The sequence below is a fragment of the Phallusia mammillata genome, chromosome 1, assembly GCF_965637545.1.
Source record: "Phallusia mammillata chromosome 1, kaPhaMamm4.hap1.1, whole genome shotgun sequence".
In the NCBI taxonomy this organism is placed as follows: Eukaryota; Metazoa; Chordata; class Ascidiacea; order Phlebobranchia; family Ascidiidae; genus Phallusia; species Phallusia mammillata.
The window spans coordinates 28,677,360-28,701,330 of NC_137252.1; the positions used below are offsets into that span (position 1 = coordinate 28,677,360).

General features: G+C 37.0%; 1 protein-coding gene across 2 annotated transcripts; it reads right to left on the reverse strand.

Annotated features, from left to right (window-relative positions):
- Positions 1-1,232: 1,232 nt before the first annotated feature.
- LOC145229300 (gonadotropin-releasing hormone receptor-like) lies at positions 1,233-23,829 on the reverse strand. Of its 2 annotated transcripts, XM_080094625.1 has the most exons (13): positions 22,686-23,829; positions 22,285-22,428; positions 21,914-22,059; positions 8,890-8,956; positions 8,414-8,561; positions 6,475-6,691; positions 5,996-6,102; positions 5,482-5,604; positions 4,854-5,076; positions 4,282-4,475; positions 3,645-3,772; positions 3,494-3,534; positions 2,309-2,376 (listed from the first exon to the last, which is right to left on the reverse strand). In XM_080094625.1, exons 5-13 carry the CDS (start codon positions 8,552-8,554, stop codon positions 2,366-2,368), a joined length of 1,185 nt encoding a protein of 394 aa, XP_079950751.1. In that variant the 5' UTR covers positions 8,555-8,561; positions 8,890-8,956; positions 21,914-22,059; positions 22,285-22,428; positions 22,686-23,829; the 3' UTR covers positions 2,309-2,365. The 2 variants fall into 2 exon arrangements, with proteins under 2 accessions (XP_079950742.1, XP_079950751.1); XM_080094616.1 differs by lacking the exon at positions 3,494-3,534 and having other exon boundaries at positions 1,233-2,376; positions 23,688-23,827.
- Positions 23,830-23,971: the final 142 nt, after the last annotated feature.

Below are 23,971 nucleotides of genomic sequence, written 5' to 3' on the forward strand. Positions count from 1 at the left end.
TCTAAGTGCCAAGCTGCTGAAATGACAATATGCGAGGCAACCAGGCAGCGTAAGTAAGACATATACACAGTAGGTACCAATGAAAGTCCCTCATTTTAATGAAGCTAATGAAACATATACACAGTAAACTTTTAATCAGTGATTTTGCAGGTAAATCAATGTTCTTTGGTTTATGCGCGAGATTTTTGGTGCAAAACTTACAGTTGCATATAGAGTTGGAATATTGCTTTAACTTTTTGTTTTTGATAGAGAATTTGCCTTTACAAATTACTGGACCTCACTGATGGCCAATCGGCAGCTTTACTGTAAACTTTTCATCGAATTATCTTCAAAATATTTAGTTCGGTGTCAAATCACAGTATTTTTCAATGGAAAAGTTTTCAAAAAAGGGAACGTGTTATTCAATCCATCTTTGCCTAGTTTAGTGCTGGAACGTCTAAAATTTGAAATCAAAAACACAAGTCGAGATTAAATCCAACGAAAACCATATTTTAAACATGGTAACGTTTCAAACGCGCCACCTAACGGTTTTTTTATTTTTGGTATCTGGTCGCGTCTGCAAACAACAGCTGGAGATTCATATACATCGTCTCTTCGCGACGCAAGAACAGGTGAACGCATTTTGTGTTCATGTCTGGCGACGACTCGGGGTAAAGTACGTGAGGCGAGCAGCAAAGTATGACCTGTAGCCTTTTTCGAGTTCAACGCCGTGCTAGAAACAACAAAACGGTTCTTTGAAGATTAAAAAGTGTGTCATACCTTAATGCAGTGGTTTTCTATGTGGTAGCCTAGGGTCCAATGGGTACAGCGAAAAGCGTTTGGCTTCACTGTATACTGGTTCCGGTTCACCAGTTTGACGCTGAACTAGGCGAGTGCGTAGAAACCCGCAGGTTCAAATGCCGAAATGACATTTTGGGATTGTATTTCATAATGGAAATGGCGGTGAAAGGTCAAAAGATTATTAAAATGTTAATGTATTTAAACTGCACCTGGTCTATTTTGCAAAACTTTTAGGCCCGATACATTACAGTAAAAACTGACGCAAAATAATGCTAGTGCGGCTTTTATTGTTATAGTTTAAATAATATATATTTGAGTGGACATATGTTTCACCGTTTTGTTTCCTGTGAGTACTTTGAGCACCACTTCATCAAACGGCTGATCTGTGAGGTAATCTTGCGCGAAGCAAACTCGCAGTTCAATACAGCGTCTATCAGAACTTATCTGGGAAGCAAAGGGGCAAGATTCGTTTATTGGTGCACAAAGAAAACACAGCTTGCTTCACACAAAATGCGTCGCGTGGCATCGAATGCAAGAAAGAATGCCTTACAACACAAACTCGAATTCATTTTATCACAGTCAAACGCGCAGACGCCGATTTTGGAACAAAGCTAGTTTTATGAACTTAAACTAATTATTTCAGCTATACCGCCAGCCGTAAACTTCTATTTCACAATGGAATTGTAAAGTCATATACCCCACTACTTACACAAAAGCGCTCAATGTTAAAGGACGTGTATTGTCGTTGTACCAACAACTTTGGCTTTAGCGTTGCCTTTTATAAGTCCTTTCATGTCACAAGAGCAAATAACCAACGCCTATTGCAAGGGCAACGACTTGTTAATTTTATTGCCGTTGAACTTCACTATACAATTGCCATAATGCTCTAAGTGCCAAGCTGCTGAAATCACAATATGCGAGGCAACTAGGCAGCGTAAGTAAGACATATACACAGTAGGTACCAATGAAAGTCCCTCATTTTAATGAAGCTAATGAAACATATGCACAGTAAACTTTTAATCAGTGATTTTGCAGGTAAATCAATGTTCTTTGGTTTATGCGCGAGATTTTTGGTGCAAAACTTGCAGTTGCATATAGAGTTGGAATATTGCTTTAACTTTTTGTTTTTGATAGAGAATTTGCCTTTACAAATTACTGCACCTCACTGATGGCCAATCGGCAGCTTTACTGTAAACTTTTCATCGAATTATCTTCAAAATATTTAGTTCGGTGTCAAATCACAGTATTTTTCAATGGAAAAGTTTTCAAAAAGGGAACGTGTTATTCAATCCATCTTTGCCTAGTTTAGTGCTGGAACGTCTAAAATTTGAAATCAAAAACACAAGTCGAGATTAAATCCAACGAAAACCATATTTTAAACATGGTAACGTTTCAAAAGCGCCACCTAACGGTGTTTATATTTTTGGTATCTGGTCGCGTCTGCAAACAACAGCTGGAGATTCATATACATCGTCCCTTCGCGTTGCGAGATCAGGAGAACGCATTTTGTGTTCATGTCTGGCGACGACACGGGGTGAAGTACGTGAGGCGAGCAGCAAAGTATGACCTGTGGCCTTTTTCGAGGTCAACGCCGTGCTAGAAACAACAAAACGGTTCTTTAAAGATTAAAAAGTATGTCATACCTTAATGCAGTGGTTTTTTATGTGGTAGCCTAGGGTCCAATGGGTACAGCGAAAAGCGTTTGGCTTCACCGTATAGACGCAACATCACAAATTTTTAATTTAAATTACAGTTTTAAAGATTTAAATCAGTGATTTGAAACCGGCCCGGGGTACTAAACTTAAGGGCACAGACGACACATAGTGTAAAAAAATTGCAAAACGTTGTTGAATGTTTTATTTAAAGCAATACAGCTAGCTTGTTTTGCTTTGAAATAAAATATTAAAGCCCGGTACAATTTGTTTATATCCAGGATCTAAGGCCTTAACATATGATGTAAATATACTTCGTACCTCAAGGAAACAATTGGTTTTGTTTATCATAATGTATTAGTTTTAATCAACGCCATGGCAGATAAAGTTAGTTAACAGCGTGAAACATAGTCGAAAAATTAATTGGGGGTCTTTGTAATTAAGTAACATCATACAAAATTGCAACAAGATATCCAGAGTTAAATTGTAAGTTAAAGTCTCCTCATTGAACTTTTTTATAATTTTTCATAAACGGAGTGACATTTTCGTAAAATATAATTAAGTTATTAAGATGAATTAAACAAACAATTTGATAACATTTGGTTAACAATAGCTTGCGTAGTTGAGAAAAAAATATTTTCGTGAAAAATTGTTAAGCAGTGGATTAGTGTTCCGAAGCATGGAAATAAACAAGCGTACGTAATTTTTTTTTAATTAAGCATAGTTAACTTGTTAAAAAAATGCGCAGGGTCAAATAAAAAATAATTCAGTTTATTAAAAAAATCAGTAGTAAAAAGGTATTCAAAAAGGTGATCAAACAACATTCAGAACTCATTTTTGGCATTTCATTGCTTTTTACCATATTGTTTGTCGTAGAATGCTTTCAAAGACACGTTTGCTCCATTAACAAAGCGACACGTTTGACAAGCAGAATGGTTATTGCAATAAATGAAACAGTGACCCAAGAAATTAAATACTTTGTGGACAGGCGTGCATTGCATTGTGGGACTAAATTACGGCCAATCGCAGCCACGCACGCGGCGCGCATGCACTAGACTTACTGTTTCCGGTTCTACTTCCACGACAATCGACTAACAGTCGCCTATAAACAAGGGGAGCAATAAAACAAAACACACCAGCAGCATGCTGCCAAAGAACTTAAAGCCAAGGAAGCTTAAACTCTAAACCGCACAGTGGCACAAGAGAGCTTACCGGACATCGTTGCTGTGCAGGAGGCCGCTACATCTTAAGTTTTCCCTTACATCCGGCATGAGAGCCACCATAATAATAGGTTGAAAACAGGGGTGCAGATATTGCGACATGAGCATAAACATCTTTGCCTGCACGCCAAAATACAAGAACGCCGAATATATAATTTCTGTAATTGGGTAAAAACTGTAGTGTGGGTGGAGTCATATAAAAGTGGGGCTGTCTTTAATTAACAGAGATATTATTCCAGAAAATTTCCTTATGCTACAATGATTTTGCGTTAGGGTCATTGTGATAGATGTGCATATATTATTACTGCAATAGAACAAAAAAGAATGGATCAAAAAAACATAAGTTTATGTAGCCACCCCAGAAAGTTTATTTGGATGTAAGTTACTGTTGACTGCCAATGACTTGCGTCATTTAAGGATAGCTTAACAACTGTAAAATACTTCAAAATCTCAAGTTTTCAAAAAAAAAAGTTCTATTCCAGTTGGTTTTTGATGTATTCAGGTTACGCATCGACATATCTAGTTAACAGGCTTCAAAAGCAATTTAGAATTATATCGCCTGAATGGGCACAAATCCAATCCTCCCAAACATGCATTAGATTATAGACAGTCTTTAAATTTATTCTTACCCTTGGATCAATAGCGATTTGGTTGAGTCGAAACAGAACCCCTACAAAGTAGTACGGACCCCAGCAAATAAGGAATGATAAAGTTATGAGTGCAGTGACGACTTGCCACATCTTCCTGGCGCGGTCGAGACTCTGACGAGCCAAACTTTTGCGGTTCGTTTTCGGTCGAAACCCGGCCGACTGCTTTTCCGTGACTGTGAGGCATTAAAAGTTTTTTTGTCAGTTTACTGTAAAGACATATTTTTTCGCACTTGGTTGATGTTGGGGTTTATGAATGCAGTGGTTCGCAACCTGTGTGATGTGATGCTATACAACAAGTTGTTTTCAAAAACGGAAAATTTGCCAATGAAATACCAGACAGGCAATTACAACGCCAACACTTCTCTAAAATAACTGATTTATTCTTAAAAATTTCCGTTTTCAAAAATAATTTCAAAAACTACTCACTTTAAATTTCAAAAATGATTCTCTTTATATTTATTTTTTTAAATCGAACAAATTTCATCGTTCGAATTAACAAATAAAAAAAATAAAGCATTAATAAAAACGACAGCAAAAATTGTCTTTCTTACCTTTGGCACGTTTTGCCATTTTCGCGATTGCCGCCATAATGATGACATAACACACAATGATTGCTAGCATTGGGATAAAGAACGAGATCGCCATTGTATAATAGAAGAACACAGTGAGTCCCAGCCTTCCCACTACGTGCATATCTACACACTGGACGATATAGAATTCCTCGCAGTCGCATTTGAATATTCGATGACTATCTTTCACCGAAAAAATGATGCCCTGTTATAAACAAAGCTGGTAAAAAAAATCTGCTGTGATTAGGCATATTGTAAGAAAAATATTTCGGTTAGTTTCCGGTTAGTTTCATAAAATCCCAAGAGGGACTTCATCGAATGCTGAAACATATATGTAGAAATTCTAACATGCAGCTGTTCAAGTGTTAAAGTCAGATTTCCAAAACGTTTCATAAGTTCAAAGAAAATTCTTTTGAATTATGTAACCCAAATCTGAATAACACGATAGTTTATTTTTAGTTACAAACATTACATAACATTATCTCGTAGATTCATCTGTAAACAAACCATCTGTTCAATCGTAACCATTATAATTCGCTTATTCGGTAAACAAACAACCAAACGTTTGGAATAGATTTGATCTATATCGACAGTCATCAATTTTCGTTACCGCTGGAATGGCATTTGCCGTGCTAAAAGTCCAAGCCACAAGCAACAAGACCTTGATGCGTTTTGTCTGCTGATTGGGTGAACACGGACTAAGCAAGCCAAGAGCCTTATCCACGCCCATAACCTACAGAAAAAGAGGTGCATTAGAGGACAAGAGCACTTCCTCTAAGGTGAGAAGGGCGTGGCCCACAGCTAAGTAAAGATTGATGTACGTTTATATGTGGTGGTACTTCTGGTGTGATCGAAATGAGATAAGTTTTGAAAAATATTTCTAAAAAGGGTAGGGCGAGCCACATTAAAAATTGGTGGAATTTTGTGGTCTGGGTAAACTTTTTACTAAGCTTTATAGTTGCAGTCCATAGAATAGTTGCAGTTACTATAGGCTTAAAAAACTACACCGAATTAACTTTTACAACGGATAAACCTACTACAACGGCAGCTAACGAAACGCGACAAGATCTGATAGTTGGTAATTTGAGAACTTGATGCAATGCAAAACTGTATGAAATACTGACCACAATAACTGCTGACGATATATACATGCCGAACTGTTTAAACATGTTGGTGATACGACACATGGCATCACCTCCATACCATTCCATTGTGTAGTTCCAAACCGCGTCTAAATACAAATTAAATGGCAAAATATTAGGGTTCTGAAAGTACTTCGCAAAGCTAAGTGTTTGGGCAGAGAAATTAAACAGCTTGGACCAAAAGTTTTTCTAATAGCATTTTGTTCTAGTAACTATAATAATGACAAAATGCAGGAATGTAATTATATAAAATACCTACACGCCCCAGCAATGTTTTTGTGGCGAAACGGAATTATTGCCAACGAGTAGCTTTCGTTATTGTTTATATTCACCAGAACCAAATTTAGAAAACACGATACGAGGCAACCATCTATTGTCTTAAAATATCATGATTTAAAAGTTCATCTTTATGTAGAACATGCTAACCCAGTCACTTATCTATGCAAAGTACATCAACCTACCCATTGGTAAGATTAAAAAGGTAAAACAAAGGTTCGCGAGGCAGAGATGGAAAATGATGAGCTGGGTGTGAGACATCTGGTTGCTCCGTCGCCACACAGTCACACACGCCAGGACAGTAAAGTTACCGGCGCACGAAAGAAGAAATATCATGAAGGTTCCAACGACCCGGATTAATTGACCAGTGTCAAAGATTAGTCGGTTGTCCTTCATAAATTTCTGCGATAAAATGATGTGTTTGATTTTTGGGTGTAAAGAATGTGTCATCTTCTTTAATAAAACTTGATTTTAATCGATTTAATTTAAAAGTTTTGAAATAATCCTATTGATTCGCTAATATAAAATAGTATTGGGTTTTAAAGTCAAATTCAGAATTATTTATAATTAGAATTAGTTTGCAAAATCCAACCAAAGTTGCATTATGAAGCAAAGTAGTAAATGGTATAAAACACAAAAATGCGTTTTAGGGAGAAATGAGTTAAAGATCTAAAGCTCTGTAAATAATGTATATGTTGTTGGGTAGCAAATCATGTGTTTAATCGAAAAAAACACCGTCAGAACATTTTTTTTATTCTATACACAGTTGAAGAAACGAATTTAGCATTATTGCAAAAGTACTCTTTCTGTTTCGAAATACGACACGTAATCTGGGCGCACTGTACGAGATGAGAAAAGTCCAGCTGGGGAATATATTGCTGGCCCGATGAATTGACTTTTCATGTGCAACGAATGATGTGACAGAAATCAAGACTGATGAGGCCCGTAGCCATTCCTTCAAACCTGTGACATCCGTGCAAGAACGGATCGATGGAAATCGTTGTAAATCGCGGGCTTTTATTGATTTGTGTTTAGATTCAAGGAGATAAACACGTCCGTCGTTCTCGGCAGATTGCTCAGGTTGTCACCCTTCGCTGCCGTGTGAGGGCAGTAGAAAGGCGTTGGTTTCAAGAACATTTTGTGTAGTTCTTGAAACTTAGCAATTATCCGGGAAGAGCTCTAATTTTTGGTAACAAAGTCTGAATTAGGTCCAAAAGTTAAATTTGCGGCACAAGTGTTTCGAGTGTAAGGTCAGGGCCAAATTAAGCCCGTGTTTTTTTCAATCTTAAGCCCAAAACACTTACAATTCTAATACAACTAATTACAAATTTTAGGAAATTATCAACAGTCGATATTTAGCAAATCGATCTCAACGTTAAACGTTTACAGTGGAGCAACTGATCTTACGTCCTTATAGTGGCATTTTATCACGCTTTCGAAGAATTTCAGTGGGACGAGAAATGCGTACTTACTTTTTTATGCGTGTATTGACCAAAGGAGGGTAAATACGAACGTCGCTGGACAAACCTGTTTACGACAACCGTAAATCTGTCAGATAAGACAACAGTACAACACATAACAATGTTTTCAGCTTGGGAAATGTAATCGGCTAAAGAAATTTAAACGCATCGATTCTGGATTATAATCCGATTCCGAATCATTACTCCACAGGTTTATTACCAAGGTGAACAAACTGCTCAAATATGTTGTAATTCCCAATACACATCGAATAAATGTACAGTGCATTAAACAAAGTCTTTTGACCTTGCAGAAAACAAAACGTGTGTTAGTTGTATAACCTAAAACATTTCGGTGGCAATTAGTTGGGATGTGTCAAGTGCTGTACCAGGATGGTACAATTTAGTTGTGTGGACTTCTCAGTAGATTAAAGTCTCAAACTTACTCAAAAAGTATTCACAACCAACTAACACGTTATTAAGAGTAAATATAGCTCCAGATCGTCCAGTTAGGCCACCAAAACTGACCGTCAATAACTATTATTTCTTTTTAAACATCAGAAATAAGCATAAGTAAAAAAAAAACAGTTGTTATTGAGATCTTTGCAGTGCTAAAAGGTCTCGGGCCGTAAGTGGATCCAAATCCTTGGCTTTTCGATAAACCTACCGCGTACGAAAGGTTACAGTCGATAACTCCATCGATGTATACAGGGTCGAATCGTTCCTGGCAAGCAGTTGAGTTCACAAGGTCGCTTGCGTTTGTCGTAAAATTGAAGATATCCGTCGTTGGACTCGCCGTAAAATTCATTATTGCACTGAAATAGACAAATGTGTGAGGTGAGTAAAATAAAATACAATGTCTTAGTTTTTTATAACTTGGATAGACTTTCCTAAAAAGTCATTATCGTCTTGTTTGAACATCCGAATATCGCACTTAACCATGCCCGAAAAATGTGCTCTGATGTAGCGTTATTTCTTATGAATATATTGTCGGTGAAAGCCTCAAACCAAGTTACTCAGTTTCGTTGTTTTAGGTGTGATAACTGATATTGTAAGTGATTTGTCTATAACATTGGTATGAAATCGCGTCACACATGAAAGGCAATGCAGCTACAACTCTTTAAAGCAGCATTTAGTACTTACCGACTTTCTAGAATGTTTCTTATGTTCAGCAACTCAGGTATTTCAGAAACCTATACAATTTAGGGGCCTGAAAATAAGAAACACGTGTTGGTAAGTTTCCCCGCTGAAATTAATTACAACTCTGCTTACAGTTTGGCTCGAAAACAACTTGTACAGTGGAAGTAAACAGTAACTCATGCCAAATAACGTATTTGCGTATCAATCATTTAAGAAAACTGAAACACGTTTGAAGAAAATCATTTAAGAAAACTGAAACACGTTTGAAGAAAATCATTTAAGAAAACTGAAACACGTTTGAAAGTTGTTCATCAGACTTGAAATAGACAAACAATACTGTTGCCTCCCACCTTATGAAAACAAGACAATACACACTCAAGACAGACGGATCAATATTTTGGGTTCTTTAAAGCAATAATAATGGTATTTTAAAGCTCTTGGACGTCTAACTTGGTTATAGGAAGCGACGGTCTAATGTTCCGACATATGGCGCCTTCTATGCTACGTGAAAACGAAAAAGGTTGGTTGCACAGCGAAATATTAAAATGGCTTTTACCTTGCAAATGTTGGTTATTTTCATGCCTAGTTTTATCAAATAACCACAATCTTGCGGAACTAAATACGCGCACCACAGAGTAATTACGGAGCTTCTACCTGCGCAAGATTGGTATCTTAATGCGCCATGCAATTTGTCAACAGCTGCTGTACAAAGATTACGCTGAGACTGACACCATTCATAAATAATAATTGTTCTTCAATAGCGTACATTGGACTTAAAACATTATTCAAACGTTCCATAGATATAACACACGATAAAAATGACTTTTTTTAAAAGGGAACACTTGCAATTTATGCACTCACTAATTTAACTGCTTGCTGAGAAAATCCTCAGTACCGGAGCGGAAATGATATTGCGTCAAAACAACAAGTAACAATACACGAGCTCTGGCATAAGCCAATTACTGCGTTCATGAGAACGGCAACACGATACCTTGCCGTCACAGTCAGTGGTGTAACACCACACCGCTGGTGTTTATGTGAACATGTTTTTTGGATTACAATTGCGTTGAGCAGGAAACCTTCTTTTATCAGTCAGCTTTGACACTGATGGTTCCCTACGTTTGTTTTACATTTACGTCATGGCTCAATCCAAAATTTTTCAGGCAGCACTACAAAAAAGTATTTTTTTCAGTGATTTCCAACTTGTACATCATAACCTTACGCAAAAAACTTGTGCGAAAACCCCAGACACCACTTAAAGCCACAAGCCACAGTACATATAGAAGACAAGATTTTCTATTATTCAATACGATAAATAAGAATGCTTGTAACAAACAATGCTAAACCGCGGTTCTATGCTTGAGAAGACGAAAAAGTAATTTTCTGGAAGGCAGTAAAAGTGGTTGTATTTTTCAGCATTTAACAAAACGACGCATCCGGAAGTTTCGGCGCCCCATTCGAAAACATTTGTTTAAATACACAGCCGCAAAAATGTCACCTTAGTTAGAAGTATAATTTACTGCGTCCCTATTAAGCATTATTGATGTTCGCTATCAGAAAGCTCACACAAACAAACCCTACAAGAATAATTCATTTGCATGGGTATTTATTCCCATATACACATATTCACTTCGAAGACTTTATACTACCTTCATAACATCTTAAATGAACGTGGCGTTCTACCAAGTGCAGCTAAGTGAGGTTGGGCTGTCAGCTGAAGGTCAAATACAGACACCTCCTGTCTACTGCGTATGACAGCTGGAGCATTGCCAATTTGTCCGTTAACATTAAAGCTTATGGATGCATAGTTTAATGCGCATTAAGGATATACGTCAGATTTAAGTCGTGTATTTTATGTATAATTCAATACCTTTTCCTGTCTGAAACCAAGTGGCTGATCAATACTGACATTAACAGCTATAACACTGTATTATTTTCGGACATAAAACACAAAATAATCAATAACTTCAGCGCTGCTTCAGTATCCTCACTAAAGTGAACGAAAAACGATGACTTAAAATGGAAGATTATAATGCCCACACTACTGGAACTATTCAAGGCACTGAATCGTATTTTACGAGTAATTTTTCAAGCTTTTATTCCAAACTCCTTGCACTGCACACTGGTTAGTGCATTATCTCCAGTCACTATAGCACACACCACTAGACATAGACATGCTGGCCTAATCCAATTATCCTAGTTCTTTTTTTCGAAATTGAATGCTATTAACGACAAGCGTTGGGTTAGGTAGCTTGACGTATGCTGCCACGAATAAACACTTCGACCTTATACAACATTTGTCAGTTACGAAACGCTCAATCACGGAAATATTTCAGTTGTCGTTGCTGCAGGTAGAACGAAAAAGCGTTGGGTAATTAAATGTCCAGGTAATTTTCATTACCCAACGCTTCAACAAAGCATTGATGAATTATTGATAGTCAATTATGCGTGAAACAAAATACAGAAGTCAAAGCTTATCGTCCAATATCGGTGGTTAATTTGACGAAAACTGAAATCGTTTTTCGTTTTTGACGAAAAACACACACTTACTTAAGCATGTCATCTATACTTCTATAGTAGTTAATTTAACACAAAATGAATGTTTTGATTTAAATTACTGTGCTACGGTGTTCGAAAAATCCCAAATCGCCCTACAATGGTTAGTTATACTTGCCAGTAATGGGTATGTAAAACTTGCTAAAACTTGTCGATAGATTTCTTTTTTTTTAAATAACGAACTTAGCAGTTACAAAACTGTGCCATAAAACACTTATCCTAAAGCGTAGGATGGAAATAGTGTCACAGCAATCATTGTTTTTGTGTTTAGAGAAATTGTGGGTTTACAATCTTGCCCCGGCAGATGTGGAAGCTTTTGTTAAATGCGACAAGTATAATGGCAAATCATACACCCGTTCCGAACGAATATTTCCCTATGGATGAATTATATTTTAATGAGGAGATTGACTTAGACTTGCCGTTCACCCAGCCGACTTAGTATGATCTGGCTGACCTCTTCAACGACGAGCTTACATCGATCTGTCTACGAATCAATATGAAAGGTATCCAGTAATCAGTAAAGGAAAGTGTCGCTTAACTGCACGATCCCAAACATATGCACTTGTATTTGAAAAAACAAACAAACAAAAAGTTCAACGAACATTTTTATCATACTTGTACCAATAGCGTTTTGTTAACCCTGCAACATAAGACCCAACCTAAATCTTGCGTGCGAGGAACGCTAATCCCTGTCTTTGAGAAAAACGACAATTTCAAAAAAACAAACAAGACATTCTGTAATTTTTTAAACGTAAAGATTAAAATCAATAAACCCCAACCTAGTTCCCTAACTTGCCCTATGTGTGTATAATTCCGCTTGCAACTGCTGATTTACCAGAAGCAAAACACGCAGACCGCTAATTTGCTATTAAACTCATGTCTGCAGCGGTTTCTGCTTCGTCGTCACTGTGAAGTTGCTTGCAGTCAAAAGTGCAAGCCCTGACACATTGACCTGAAGGAGATGGAACACGGCTTATATCGATGAATAATGTCCAGCGGGATAGTGAAAAACAATGTCAAAATCGAAACTTTTCCCCTGGCTAATGGTAACAGAAGTGAAATCAGCACTGTCGGGATCCATTAGGAATGTTACAATTCATGTTTCTACATGACAAACGATATTAACTGGATGCATGTAGGGTTAAGCAAGACCAAAACAGTAATTCAAATAATAAAGTTATACTTTGTTGCATACCTTCATACAATATTTTACATTTAGTACCGTATTAAAGGCAGATGTTCACGGTTACAAACGCTTGCCAAAACTGTAATGTTTGTTGCCAAGTTCAAGTAAATGCGTCTGAAACGTTTTTGACATAAAACATTGAAGGCCGGATTTCTAAATACCAAGTCACAAGAGTAAAATCTCCCAACTGGTACGATCAACGCTACAAACTGGTTTCGGGGTAGTTAACCACTGAAGCATTGATGTACGTGCAGGTTAACCCAAGTAAGTCCCAAGGGGAGCAATCAAAATCTATATCACTGTGCAGTATGCGTTTAACAGAGTACTGTCTTCAACGGTAGCATTTGTTGACGTCGAAAGCAATATGCTATCAAAGATACCCTGGTACCCAACAAAAGTCACAACGCTATACGAGAACAAATATGTATTGTTCGTCAAAACCTCCAGACCCATTGTGTGTTTCAACCCATTGACGAATGAGGATACAATCTTGCAACATAGAGCTACAGTTAATACCCGTAAAAAAACTGGTAAAATAAGTTGATACAAGATTTTAAGTGGCACAAAGGTATTTAGTCCTGTCCTAAATTAGGCTTAAGAGACTAAGCACAAATATACATTACAAAAACTACAACACTCTGCACAGTTAATCACAAGCAATGCTATAAAACATTTGCGACTGATACATAATAAAACAACCTGTTCCAAACATTATAAAGCACGTTTGCTGACGCAGGAATACTGGCCTCAACCACCTCTAAATGACATAGCTATCTCAGACACACAACCGATGATATGTAAGCATTTGATATGTAGCCCCACCAACCAAGTTCTTTGACCCAGCTTCCCAGACGACAACACCAGCATTGTTTTATAGCTTCGACAAATCGGAATTCATCACATTTTGCGAGTCAACATGAGTATCAGTAGCAGGATGGTGCACAAAACCTAACGTCGGTGTGGAATTAAGGCGACGCGTTGGCGCCTCAAGTATCAAAGCGCTAATGAGGAAGGTCGTTAGCGATGGATTGTCCAATCGTTTTTGTCAAAGCAAATTGAGTTACAGGGTGACATCCAAACTGCGACAATTAAGGCTGAACTAAAGCTGTTCCTTTTTACTTCAACAAACAATGCTACGGTGCAGAGATTGCAATCTGATTGTATGTATTGGTCTCAAGTGAAAATATGATGCCAACATGTAACGAAACTTTTACAGCTTTTAAGTTTTAACAAAAGACACCCAAAGCATTTTAGAAAAAAATGATAACTGTATAATCAGGCACAAATACCGCGCTGTTAGTGATGTTTCACTACATCTTTAATAATGACCTTATTAAGGTGCAACGGGGTATGGGTTAGTTTGTGAGATCATATCCCATAGTTATCGACGAGTGCCACCGATATCTCATGCATTACCTTGTAAGGATTCTCCCAAAAGCACATTTCCATGTGCAACACAGCCTCTCATCAACAAACCTTTAGTTGTCGTATCGTTTTTCAGAAATTACGCTATAACTATTGGTTAAAACAGCTGTTATTCCATTCAAAAATGAAGCAAGCGAAAGCCTGCGCCCACAAACTCCTAAACTACTTATGGTGTGCATGTTTTAAACCAGTAGCTCTTAATTCATCTTAGATATGAAACAATGTTTAATTGACGAACTATTTTTCATCAACAAGAAAAATGGTCTGGTCTGAATCACTGTTTAGTTCCTATGCTCAGTGGAAAAGGGGTTGAAAAAAAATCGGAAGAGAAGCGCAAAAGCCGAGCAGATAAAGGATTCAATCGTGATTACTGCGCGCGGTTAGGGTTCGCGGTTATCGATCAGACATAATGACAATGTTAAGCCTTAAAAATCTACACACAACACTTGAAAACGCTGGTGGGATTACTTGGATTACGTTTGCATAGGTGCCTAAAATAAACAGGACCATATGGGATTGGTTAGCTGAAAAATTAAGACCCGATTCAGAAGCCAAAAATTAAGATTGCGGCAACGATAGAACACCAAAGCTTAAAAAAGACACATTGTCTAAAATATAGTGAGTAAAAATCATCGCTACTGATTAGTAGTTAAAACTAGTGATGCACTAAACCCGCTTAAAAAGGTAAGAGTAAAAACGAAGTATTTAGCCAAGGCAGAATAATTTCGACAATATCAGGCCGAACCCGAAATCCTCCTTTTAAAGGATGTTTTCAACTGAACATAGCGTTTTTGATGCAGGTGAACTCATTTATGACACTTTTAACAACCTTAACAATGCGTTAGCAGAACAAAACATCAAGTATTTTGCGGATAGCGCTGCCCGTGTTTTCTAGATGAAATAATTTGATAATGTATAACGTTTAAATCACATTGCAAGTTTGTACACAATTTTTTACGAAAACAGTTCGGAATCGGCCAAATTTAAGTTCAGGCTTCGGCCAACCGAAACTTCGGTGCATCAAAAATTAAAATGTTGAACCTGGAATGTCAAATAATCACGACAATAAAATGTTGAAACAACTTAATAGACAGACACAACATTACATTACAATAGAAGACCAAGATGCAATGATATCTTAAAACGAAACTAAAACGTTAAATAATTTGAAGTTTTTCCAAGGAGAAATCACTCGTACGAATCTTAGGCCTGGGATTACTGGGAGTTGAAACACGAAATCGTTCCATAACAAAACTTGTTTGGCAAAGCAGTAAACTTTGACGGGGCGCGAGCACTTGCTTACAGCAGCCCGAATATGTTTGTACCCGACAGAAATACACAAGGACTAGAGCCTTCGCGAAAAAAACGTCTAACCTGGGCAAAATGTATGACCACGTTAAGCAAAGCAGTTGGATTCTATTAGAACGATTCATTGCAATTGGAGATATATTTAGTTATTAATGATTTGATTTCAATCAACTTGATTTGATCAATGTGCTTTAAGTTAACTAAAACGGCTGACACGTGCACACACCCCACTTAGTTAGATCGCAAGAAAAGTTTATTTATGATTGAATGTCTCTGTAACGCGCGACTTTATAGAATTTTTTAAAGCACTAAAATGGTGCACTTAACTAACCTGCCCATAAAACCAACGGAGAATGGAAACACAAAAGGCTACGAGGTCTTTAAACCCCCAAAATCGTTAAAATTTAAACTGGAAATTACGATTATGAAACGTAATTGAGACACAGGTAACATCACACAGTTACGCTTACAAAACTATTTTATATTTACGCAACTATGTCGACGTAGAAGAGTTACAGAAAATTTGCTAAACCCTAAAACGTACTGTTTGCCTGCCTCCACTCGTCTGTTCGACTCCAGGACTGAACTCGTCTAGTTATTTGCCAACGCGATCGCGAAGAAGGCATTTTCCTTCGTCACGTAGCGGCCATGCCTCCAACACATCTAAACATTCTGCGCTAAAGTTAAAACCTCGACAAACTTTTAACTTTTCCATGACGTTTGGGCTAAAGCACTGAAAATGGAATATAATTTGCATGCCCCCAACTGTCAAGATGATTCGCTACGGCGTTAAGCTGAAAACCGTACGAAATTGGATGGAATAATCGCTTGAGGCACGTGAAAAGCATGATTTATCTGTAACATAGTCTCGCTTTTCTGGAAGCGCTCAACATCCAATACCGCTTGTGGGTCGACGTGCATAATTGAACAGAAACATATTGATCGAGTTTTGACATACTTTGTGATAAGACGCGATTTATATACAATGAGAAAATAAACTGTTGCGTTTAATTACAAAAATCATTGAACTACATCTTTGGTCGATAAACAGCAGTACAGACACAACGGTAAAAACTGTAAGTTTATAAACCATAACAATTAAACTTTAAGGATTTCTGCTAGTTTTAATTGATGGGGCGGTGAAGTACAGTCCATGTATTTATGGAAATAATTAAGATGACAAAGTGGGCCAACTTCACATGTAGTAAAAAAAGCAAAATTGCTGATTGCAAACTCCTTACAATTACTCCTTACCATGATTTCGTTGTCCATGTGAAGGCGCATTTTGTACAAAAAACACACAAACTTTTTATCGTTGTTTTGCTACATGTTCATTTTTTTAATATGTAGTTGGCCTAAAACAACATGCCCAAAACAATCAAAATCCGTTTACAACTTACGCAGTTATTTATCTTGCCTTCAAAAATTAACAACAGTCGGACCGAAGGTGTAAATTTCCAAGAAGACAATTGGACGTTTTCTGGAACAAATAGGCCTACATATTTTTGTAAAAAAACACAAACTATCCAAATAGGAAATATGGTAAGCCATTGCAAATGGCAAGCCTAACCATTGCATAAGCAAAGCAACAAATTGTCATCAAACAAACCTACACGTGGTTTGACAACATGAAAACAGAAGGAAATAGCCTACGCCAATCTGAAGATTGTTGATCAAAGCAAAAACAAAAGAATTATTTTGTAGTTAGACTACAAATCTGTTGGATAAAGTTGTTTGGCAATGATGTACAAGCAAAACAAAATTTATTCAAAAAAACACGCACCTTCCACAAAAAATATTTTGGGCACATGCGTTGTACGTCACTCTAGCTGTTAACCATACAGCAATGATGTTAAAAGGCTTATATAGAAGATAAAAGGCTTATATTTTCACTTTTTAGTGTATTTTATGTCTTTAGGATGTGTTGTAAATTTACGATGAAAATTATGGCAATAAAAATAACGTTTTTTCAAAAAAAAAAAAAATATTGAGTTCGATCTATTTTAATATCGAGTGACAAACCACCATGACGCTGTCGAGATACCATCACCTCCTTGATTTCGTTTGGCGACGAAGCGTCTGCTTATTTTAGGTCGAATGTTTATTTCTACGTGACAAACAGCAGCTAAACAGCCACGTATAAAACGTTACATTTCGTCTCTAAAAAATCTTTGTAAAGTAAGTGCCGCAAAATTGTAAAGAGGCGCTTATAAAATGCCTTCGATAGGTATATATATTGATGATTTGAAACCTATTTCTTATGGAATTGGATTTACTAAAAACGTAAGATGAAGCTGTGTATATAACGTTTCATGACAGACAAATTCAATTTAGAGGGATCGATCAGTTTCTCAAATTTCAATTAACAGCTTATAGCGTTTACCCGACATTTTTCTTCACATGATCCAACAACCACCAAGCTTAAAAGTGCACAAAGTGTGCAAGCTAAGCTGAATTATGCATAAGAAAGGGTAACCACATGAAGTGTAAAGAAAAATTGGTTATGACAAACTGTTAGGTCGCGTTAGAAAATCGATGCGTTTTCTTGTAGCCTTAATATTGAATATTTGTCTAGACCGGACTACCTTGTGTTATGTTAATAAATGGATAAAACGGCGATGTGTTTGCACTGTAGTTGCGGACAGATGGTAACCACGATTGGGTGTTAAAAGACTGATAAATAGTCGATACGTAATGATTAATGTGGTGTTTTTCCGAGCTGAATGGTTCATTTATGAATAACAACAAAACTGGTTTAGATATCTTTTTTGTTACCAATTTATATTTTTCAGATTGCTTCTAGTGTTTCACCCGATGGCAAACTGTTTCTATAGGAGGTCCGTTATTGCAAAAAAGAGAGTTTTGTAAAGAAATTGGAAGTAGGGATCCACACACATATACTCGAAAGTCAGTATTCATGCAGCTATCACGTCACCCAAAATTAAGCCGCTGTACGGGTATAATTAGCTGTATACGGGATATTTAGCTGTACGGGTATAATTCCCTGGCACAAAAAACAACAACAAATCGATTGACGGCTTAAACGCGATATGCGTCTGATCAAAGAATTGACCGATACTGTAAAATTAAACCAACACACACGTCAGAAAAGCAATTATGCCCAAATGCAATCCGTACACAATGTAACCTTGTTACGACAGTTACGTCCTTTGAAAGCATGGGTAAATCCGTTTACAGCAAAAACGGTTTCGAATGAGAAAACGGTAGCGACATGGTTACTTAGCGCTGGGCCTCAACGAAGGACCCTACCGGAATATCCAATCAGGCGTCCACTAAATGTCAGCCAAGCCGATACTAATACATTTAAGGCAATTCGATTTGGCCGCACCTGGTACAAGGAATGTAAGCCGATGTCGCTGGAGATGCAATGTAATGTCATTTGCGACGTTAACGGACAACACGCAGATTGACTATACACAGCATTGGCACGCGTCTTGTTTTCAAATCTTGCAAAAACACAACGTACGTATAAGCTGCTGCTAGATTATGTAAATTCTGCAAAAACATCCACGCCGTCTGGGATTAGAAGACGAGCGTTGAAAATATTTTTTGAAACTTGATGACCTGAGTCTGTAATGTCACGGTTGCGTCATGCACTGGTAATTGAGTTGTTGTTTGGAGAAACGCGGTTCAGTGGTTTATGTTGTCATTTGCCGCAAACTAACATGGACCGAGGTCATTGTGTAATCTGCGATTTTGTGTTAAAGCTTACAAGTTGAATGGCGGAACAGTCATCAACCTTTAAGGGGATTTATCAACAAACAATTTAAAATTGTCTGTAATTTTTACGCCAAACCTGCTATAGTAGCTATACGAACAGTTTTGAACTGTTTTGTAACGGCGGGTGTACAACCTATGACAGTCAAGTAGACAAATTTGTTCAACTGTGTACATGGACATTAAAATGTCAATACTGGTTGGTCATTGATTTAAACTCTTTCCTAACAGATTCTAATGGATTTTCGGGCTCTGGAAATGTACATTACAATTTTTTATATTTTATTTTATAGTTCACTAAACAACTGGCATTACAAACGTAAGTTTATAGTCGGTGGGGTCATTAATAGGTAGTTTTCGACAAATCGTTCAGTCAAATCTATGTATACGATTAGAAACCAATCAGGACCATCAGACACCAGTATAAGATGTTACATGTGTTATATTACACTGGTGGCATGGGGAACAGCGTATTTCGTCCGGAAAAAGGTTGTGCAACACCGAACTAAAAGAATGGTCAAACTTATTAGGAGCCGCATTCAAAAAGTTTTTACAACAATAATCTTTAAAAATGTTTGAATCATTACATTTTCACTTTTTAAACACGTTGCCCAATCACTTGCAAAACCAGAAATACACAAAGTTAGGTGAATGCAAGGCTTTAGGAACATTTACGTTTGCCTGCATATCAACCGATAACAATCTATACCGACGTTCTGGAAAAACTGCGCAACGATCTGTTTCCACGAAAATTAAAATGTAAATACAATTTTGATAAAATATAATGAGTTCGAAATACCGTTAATGGCTTTCTCGAAAGTATGTGTTCAGTGGTCCGACGAAAGATGTATCCATTTAACGATACATGATAAAAGTCGCCGAAAATTATTTAGATTCAGTTTAATACCGGTGGGAAATAGAAAAGGTCAGATAAGAAAATTGCTTCATTTTCAGCTTAACGTCCTTCCGAGCATGAAAAATTGACGAATAACACAGAAGCCCTTTAATGCTGCAGAGTAGCTGTGTAGTTATTAAATAATTCAAGTGACCAAGGCGCCGTTCCGCCGATTTTAATCAATGGCCATTGGCTCATCTGGAAAATGCGTGTTTGGCGAAGGACATTTCGCGTAAAAAAATAACGGGAATTGATCGATTATCATGCCCACAAAATGGCCTTAACCAACGTTAATGCAACGTCTCGCGTTTGGCTATGAAAATCTACCGCAGGTCGATGCAGTTTTTGGCACGAAAACTTTTAACCGTAACCTTTTGGGGTTATCATTAACGCCTGATGCATTCAATTTTCGACGCCCCTGTCATGTTCACGGAACCTGTTTTACATTAGAACAGAAATAGTTGGTTTCGAGGGATAGTAAAAAACCTTTTCATTCCTCGAGGGACTTGAAGATAACAAGTCTGATGAGCGTAAACCTATTAACAAGGCCATTAAACGCGGAGTATACAAACATGCCATAAGATATGAGTTCCGACCTGTACTAATCAATGCAAATATCTTGCGTGATTGGATGTAATTAATATCAGGGTAATACACGCTTATAGCTTTGTTGTAGCAGTTCGTGTTAAGGTCACGAACATGCAAGGACAAAAATATTTTCTGTGTCAACAGCAAATACTTGTATGCTTGTTGTAAAAAACAACACAGAATCATTACTGTCTGTTTGTGAAACATTTTTGCACACAAAGAAAATTGATCGTTGCTCAGCAACAAAAGGAGCGTGGTGTGGCGGCAATTTTGTAAAATGAATTTGTCTGTCTGGCACTCTGGCTATGATCACCGTAAGTAAATTAAATACGAATAAATTTGACAAAAAATCAATGAGAGCCCAGTAAACAAGATAGATCATAACATGTTTTGATGTTACCTACTATAAAATACGGTGAAAACATTGTGTAAAAATGGAAAGCGCAAATGTTGATATGATATTGAAAAAACATGTAGCTTTACAAATGCATGTTTTGCTTGTCGTAAATGACGTTTAAAAAAATGATTGTTCTAGCAGCACTAATAAGCATTACATTTTCGTCAAAGTGCAGGTAGAAGAAAAATTTGGTTACTGGTTGCTCTGACGTCAAGTCAAAACGTAATATAGGTTTGCCTGTAAATCAGAACATTTAGGTACAAACCGCAAGTGTTTTAGGTTTTCAGTTTTCCTGTATTTCAATTTTTGAGCATTGTAAACACATAATGTCAAGTGCAACAAAGAATATCATTTTAAGGTATGTTTAAGAGGTACATTACCTCCAAGCAGTTTAAACTAGAGATGTACCGAATATTCGGTTTGCCGAATTTATTCGGCCGAATCGGCCACTTTTGCAAAGATTCGGTTTCGGCCGAATTATTTGTTGCGATTCGGCCGAAACCGAATCTTTTACGAACACCCATTTAAAGCGTTAAACGTGTCATTTCTGCTTAGTACCAACGGAAATCACGTCTATCATTATATTTTTTAACATACCGACACTTTTCCCACTGCAGACAAAAAAAAATCAGTATTCATTGTCGGATTGGCAATCATGCTTGCGGCGAACCCCACATAACGAAAATAAGGACGAAACACAACCATTCTGTACTAATTGTCTGGTAGATAAACTTCTGTTTTCATGTCAAACGTGTAGATTACGACTTTGCGTGACGTCATAAATGATTCGGTTGATTCGGCCGAATTTATTCGGCAAAACCGCCGAATATTCGGTTTCGGCCGAATCGAAATTTTGCCGATTCGGTACATCACTAGTATAAACCAAAAAATCAAACTTTTGTCCGACATAATAAGAAAACAACATTAACTAAACCTGTAAAAACAGCCTTCATCGGTCTGCCGTGGCTTATCACCATGACGCTTACACCTCTCCCTCCTTGGGACGTTCCATGATCATGAATTGCAACATAATTCTTCCATATTTGTCTTGAGTTTATTTCGCTTGTTTATTTTACAGTACTGCAATGGAAACAACTATTTGCTGAAACATTTGACAACAATGATAGCATTTGGTGCGTTAGCTTAAAATGTGTCACCCGGAATATCATGATAATGTTGAACAGATTGATAGCAAATGTATCCAAGACAGTTTTCAATTTTATTTACCCCTTTAACACACCTGTAGGTTTTAAATTTAAAGCACAACCTGAAGGTGGTATACTTTAAGCAAAAAAACTGACATACCGTGGGACACAAAAAGCATGGCACCAGATTTAGAGTGTGAGATAGTATTAATTCCTCCCTTCAATGTTTTTTCTGGTTCAACCCTGCATGTTGTCAAAGCAAGCCAACATGCAATAAAGCAAGAGTATTATCATACGAGGTTTTCTGTAAGAAATAACAAACAAATATATTGAAACACTAGTTTCATATGACAACTAGAATTGGCAGCTGAATGTCAAACAAGATTAAAACACAGGAAAATGTAAACTTCAGCCTAACATGGTCAACATGGTAGCAAAAGGGTGATTAAACACAATTGTAAATGTTACTTTTAGATTGTGACAGTATGCCTCACTGACTTGTGACACTTTTACTGCAACTTGTTGACATTAAAGTGTGTAGTTTACTTAGTTTGTACTTACCAAAAGTTTGGTCACCACAGTTAGGCTTTTAATTTACACATAATATTTGGGTCAACACAAGAACTAAATTTTAAAGCTATCAATTCCCCACAAAAAGCTAAAATAATCACCATTACAATTACAAAAAGCACTATCAGAAAAGTTGGACTTTTACCATCACACACACACAACCTTAGTGTTCCCACCTAAACAAACAATTAAACAAAATACAACAGCATTACACTGGCAACAGTCTATGAACTAGACCAGTGGTTCTCAACCTGGGAAACACCCACTAAAAATCAGTGAGTCATTTTGTTTTATAATGTGCAGAATTGAGAGTGTGCTATCCATATTGAGGTTTGTCAGCATCACAGTTTGTTGTTACTCTTTTCGATTTGATTAAAGCCAAAACTAATACCGAATTTCAACACAAGTTTGCCATTTACATTTTTCGCAGGAAGCCACAGATCTTACATTGTTATTTAAAGGGGGCCACAAGGCCTAAAATATACTTTTATGGGGGCATGGTCCTTAAAAGGTTGAGAGCCACTGAACTAAACAATGAAATTAGCATGATTGAAAACTAATCCCTATAAGTTTTGTTTTGTATGAAGTATGACTAAGACAGCAAAGCATTGCAAATAATACACATTTAGTTATTAGGCAGCTTTAGGTTTACTAGGCAGTTGAATTACAAAGTATTTTTTCACATTCTTGTAAAATGAGGGTAAACTATGGAAGTAGTAAACACATTGCTGATTTAAATTGTCAAATTGTTATATTGCAATGATTTTAAACCCTTGTTATCGATTAAACAAATAGTACTTGTAGAATAACAGTCACTGGTTCCGAATTCCAAAGGACATGACATGGATTTTCGTTCTGGTTGGCGCCATCTTATGAAAGGTGTGACTACTGTACTAGTGCAAAACAGTTTATGCTACTTGTGGTCAAAGAAGCCAAAAAAGTTAAAGAACACCCATACCATGCGGTTTACTCATAGCAACACATTACAGTTACCTGCAATGTTTATCAACTTCTTAGTAAATGTGATCTTTTGTCTCGATTTCCAGACGGGTTTCCCGCTGCTCGAATACGCAATTGGCAGACAATTTAACCACGTGACTTGATCGGCTAATCGCGTCCGCACCGGCGTGACCAGTGAACCATGTAAACAGTTTTTAATATTTATTTAATGAATTTAATGCTATTGTATAACTATTCTGGGCACCAAGGATTTATAAACACCTTACATATATGTTTCTATTTTTATGTAACAACAAGAAATATACGAAACAAACACA

Bases quoted from the DNA above. Each gene is read 5' to 3' on its own strand.
- LOC145229300 (XM_080094616.1), bottom strand. From the start codon at position 8,554: ATGAATTTTACGGCGAGTCCAACGACGGATATCTTCAATTTTACGACA. The intron at 5,605-5,995 runs GTCAGTATTTCA...CTTTTTCTGTAG, and splicing joins TATCGTCAGCAGTTATTGTG to GTTATGGGCGTGGATAAGGC. The intron at 2,377-3,644 runs GTAAGCTCTCTT...TGTTGTTTCTAG, and splicing joins CTGCACAGCAACGATGTCCG to CACGGCGTTGACCTCGAAAA.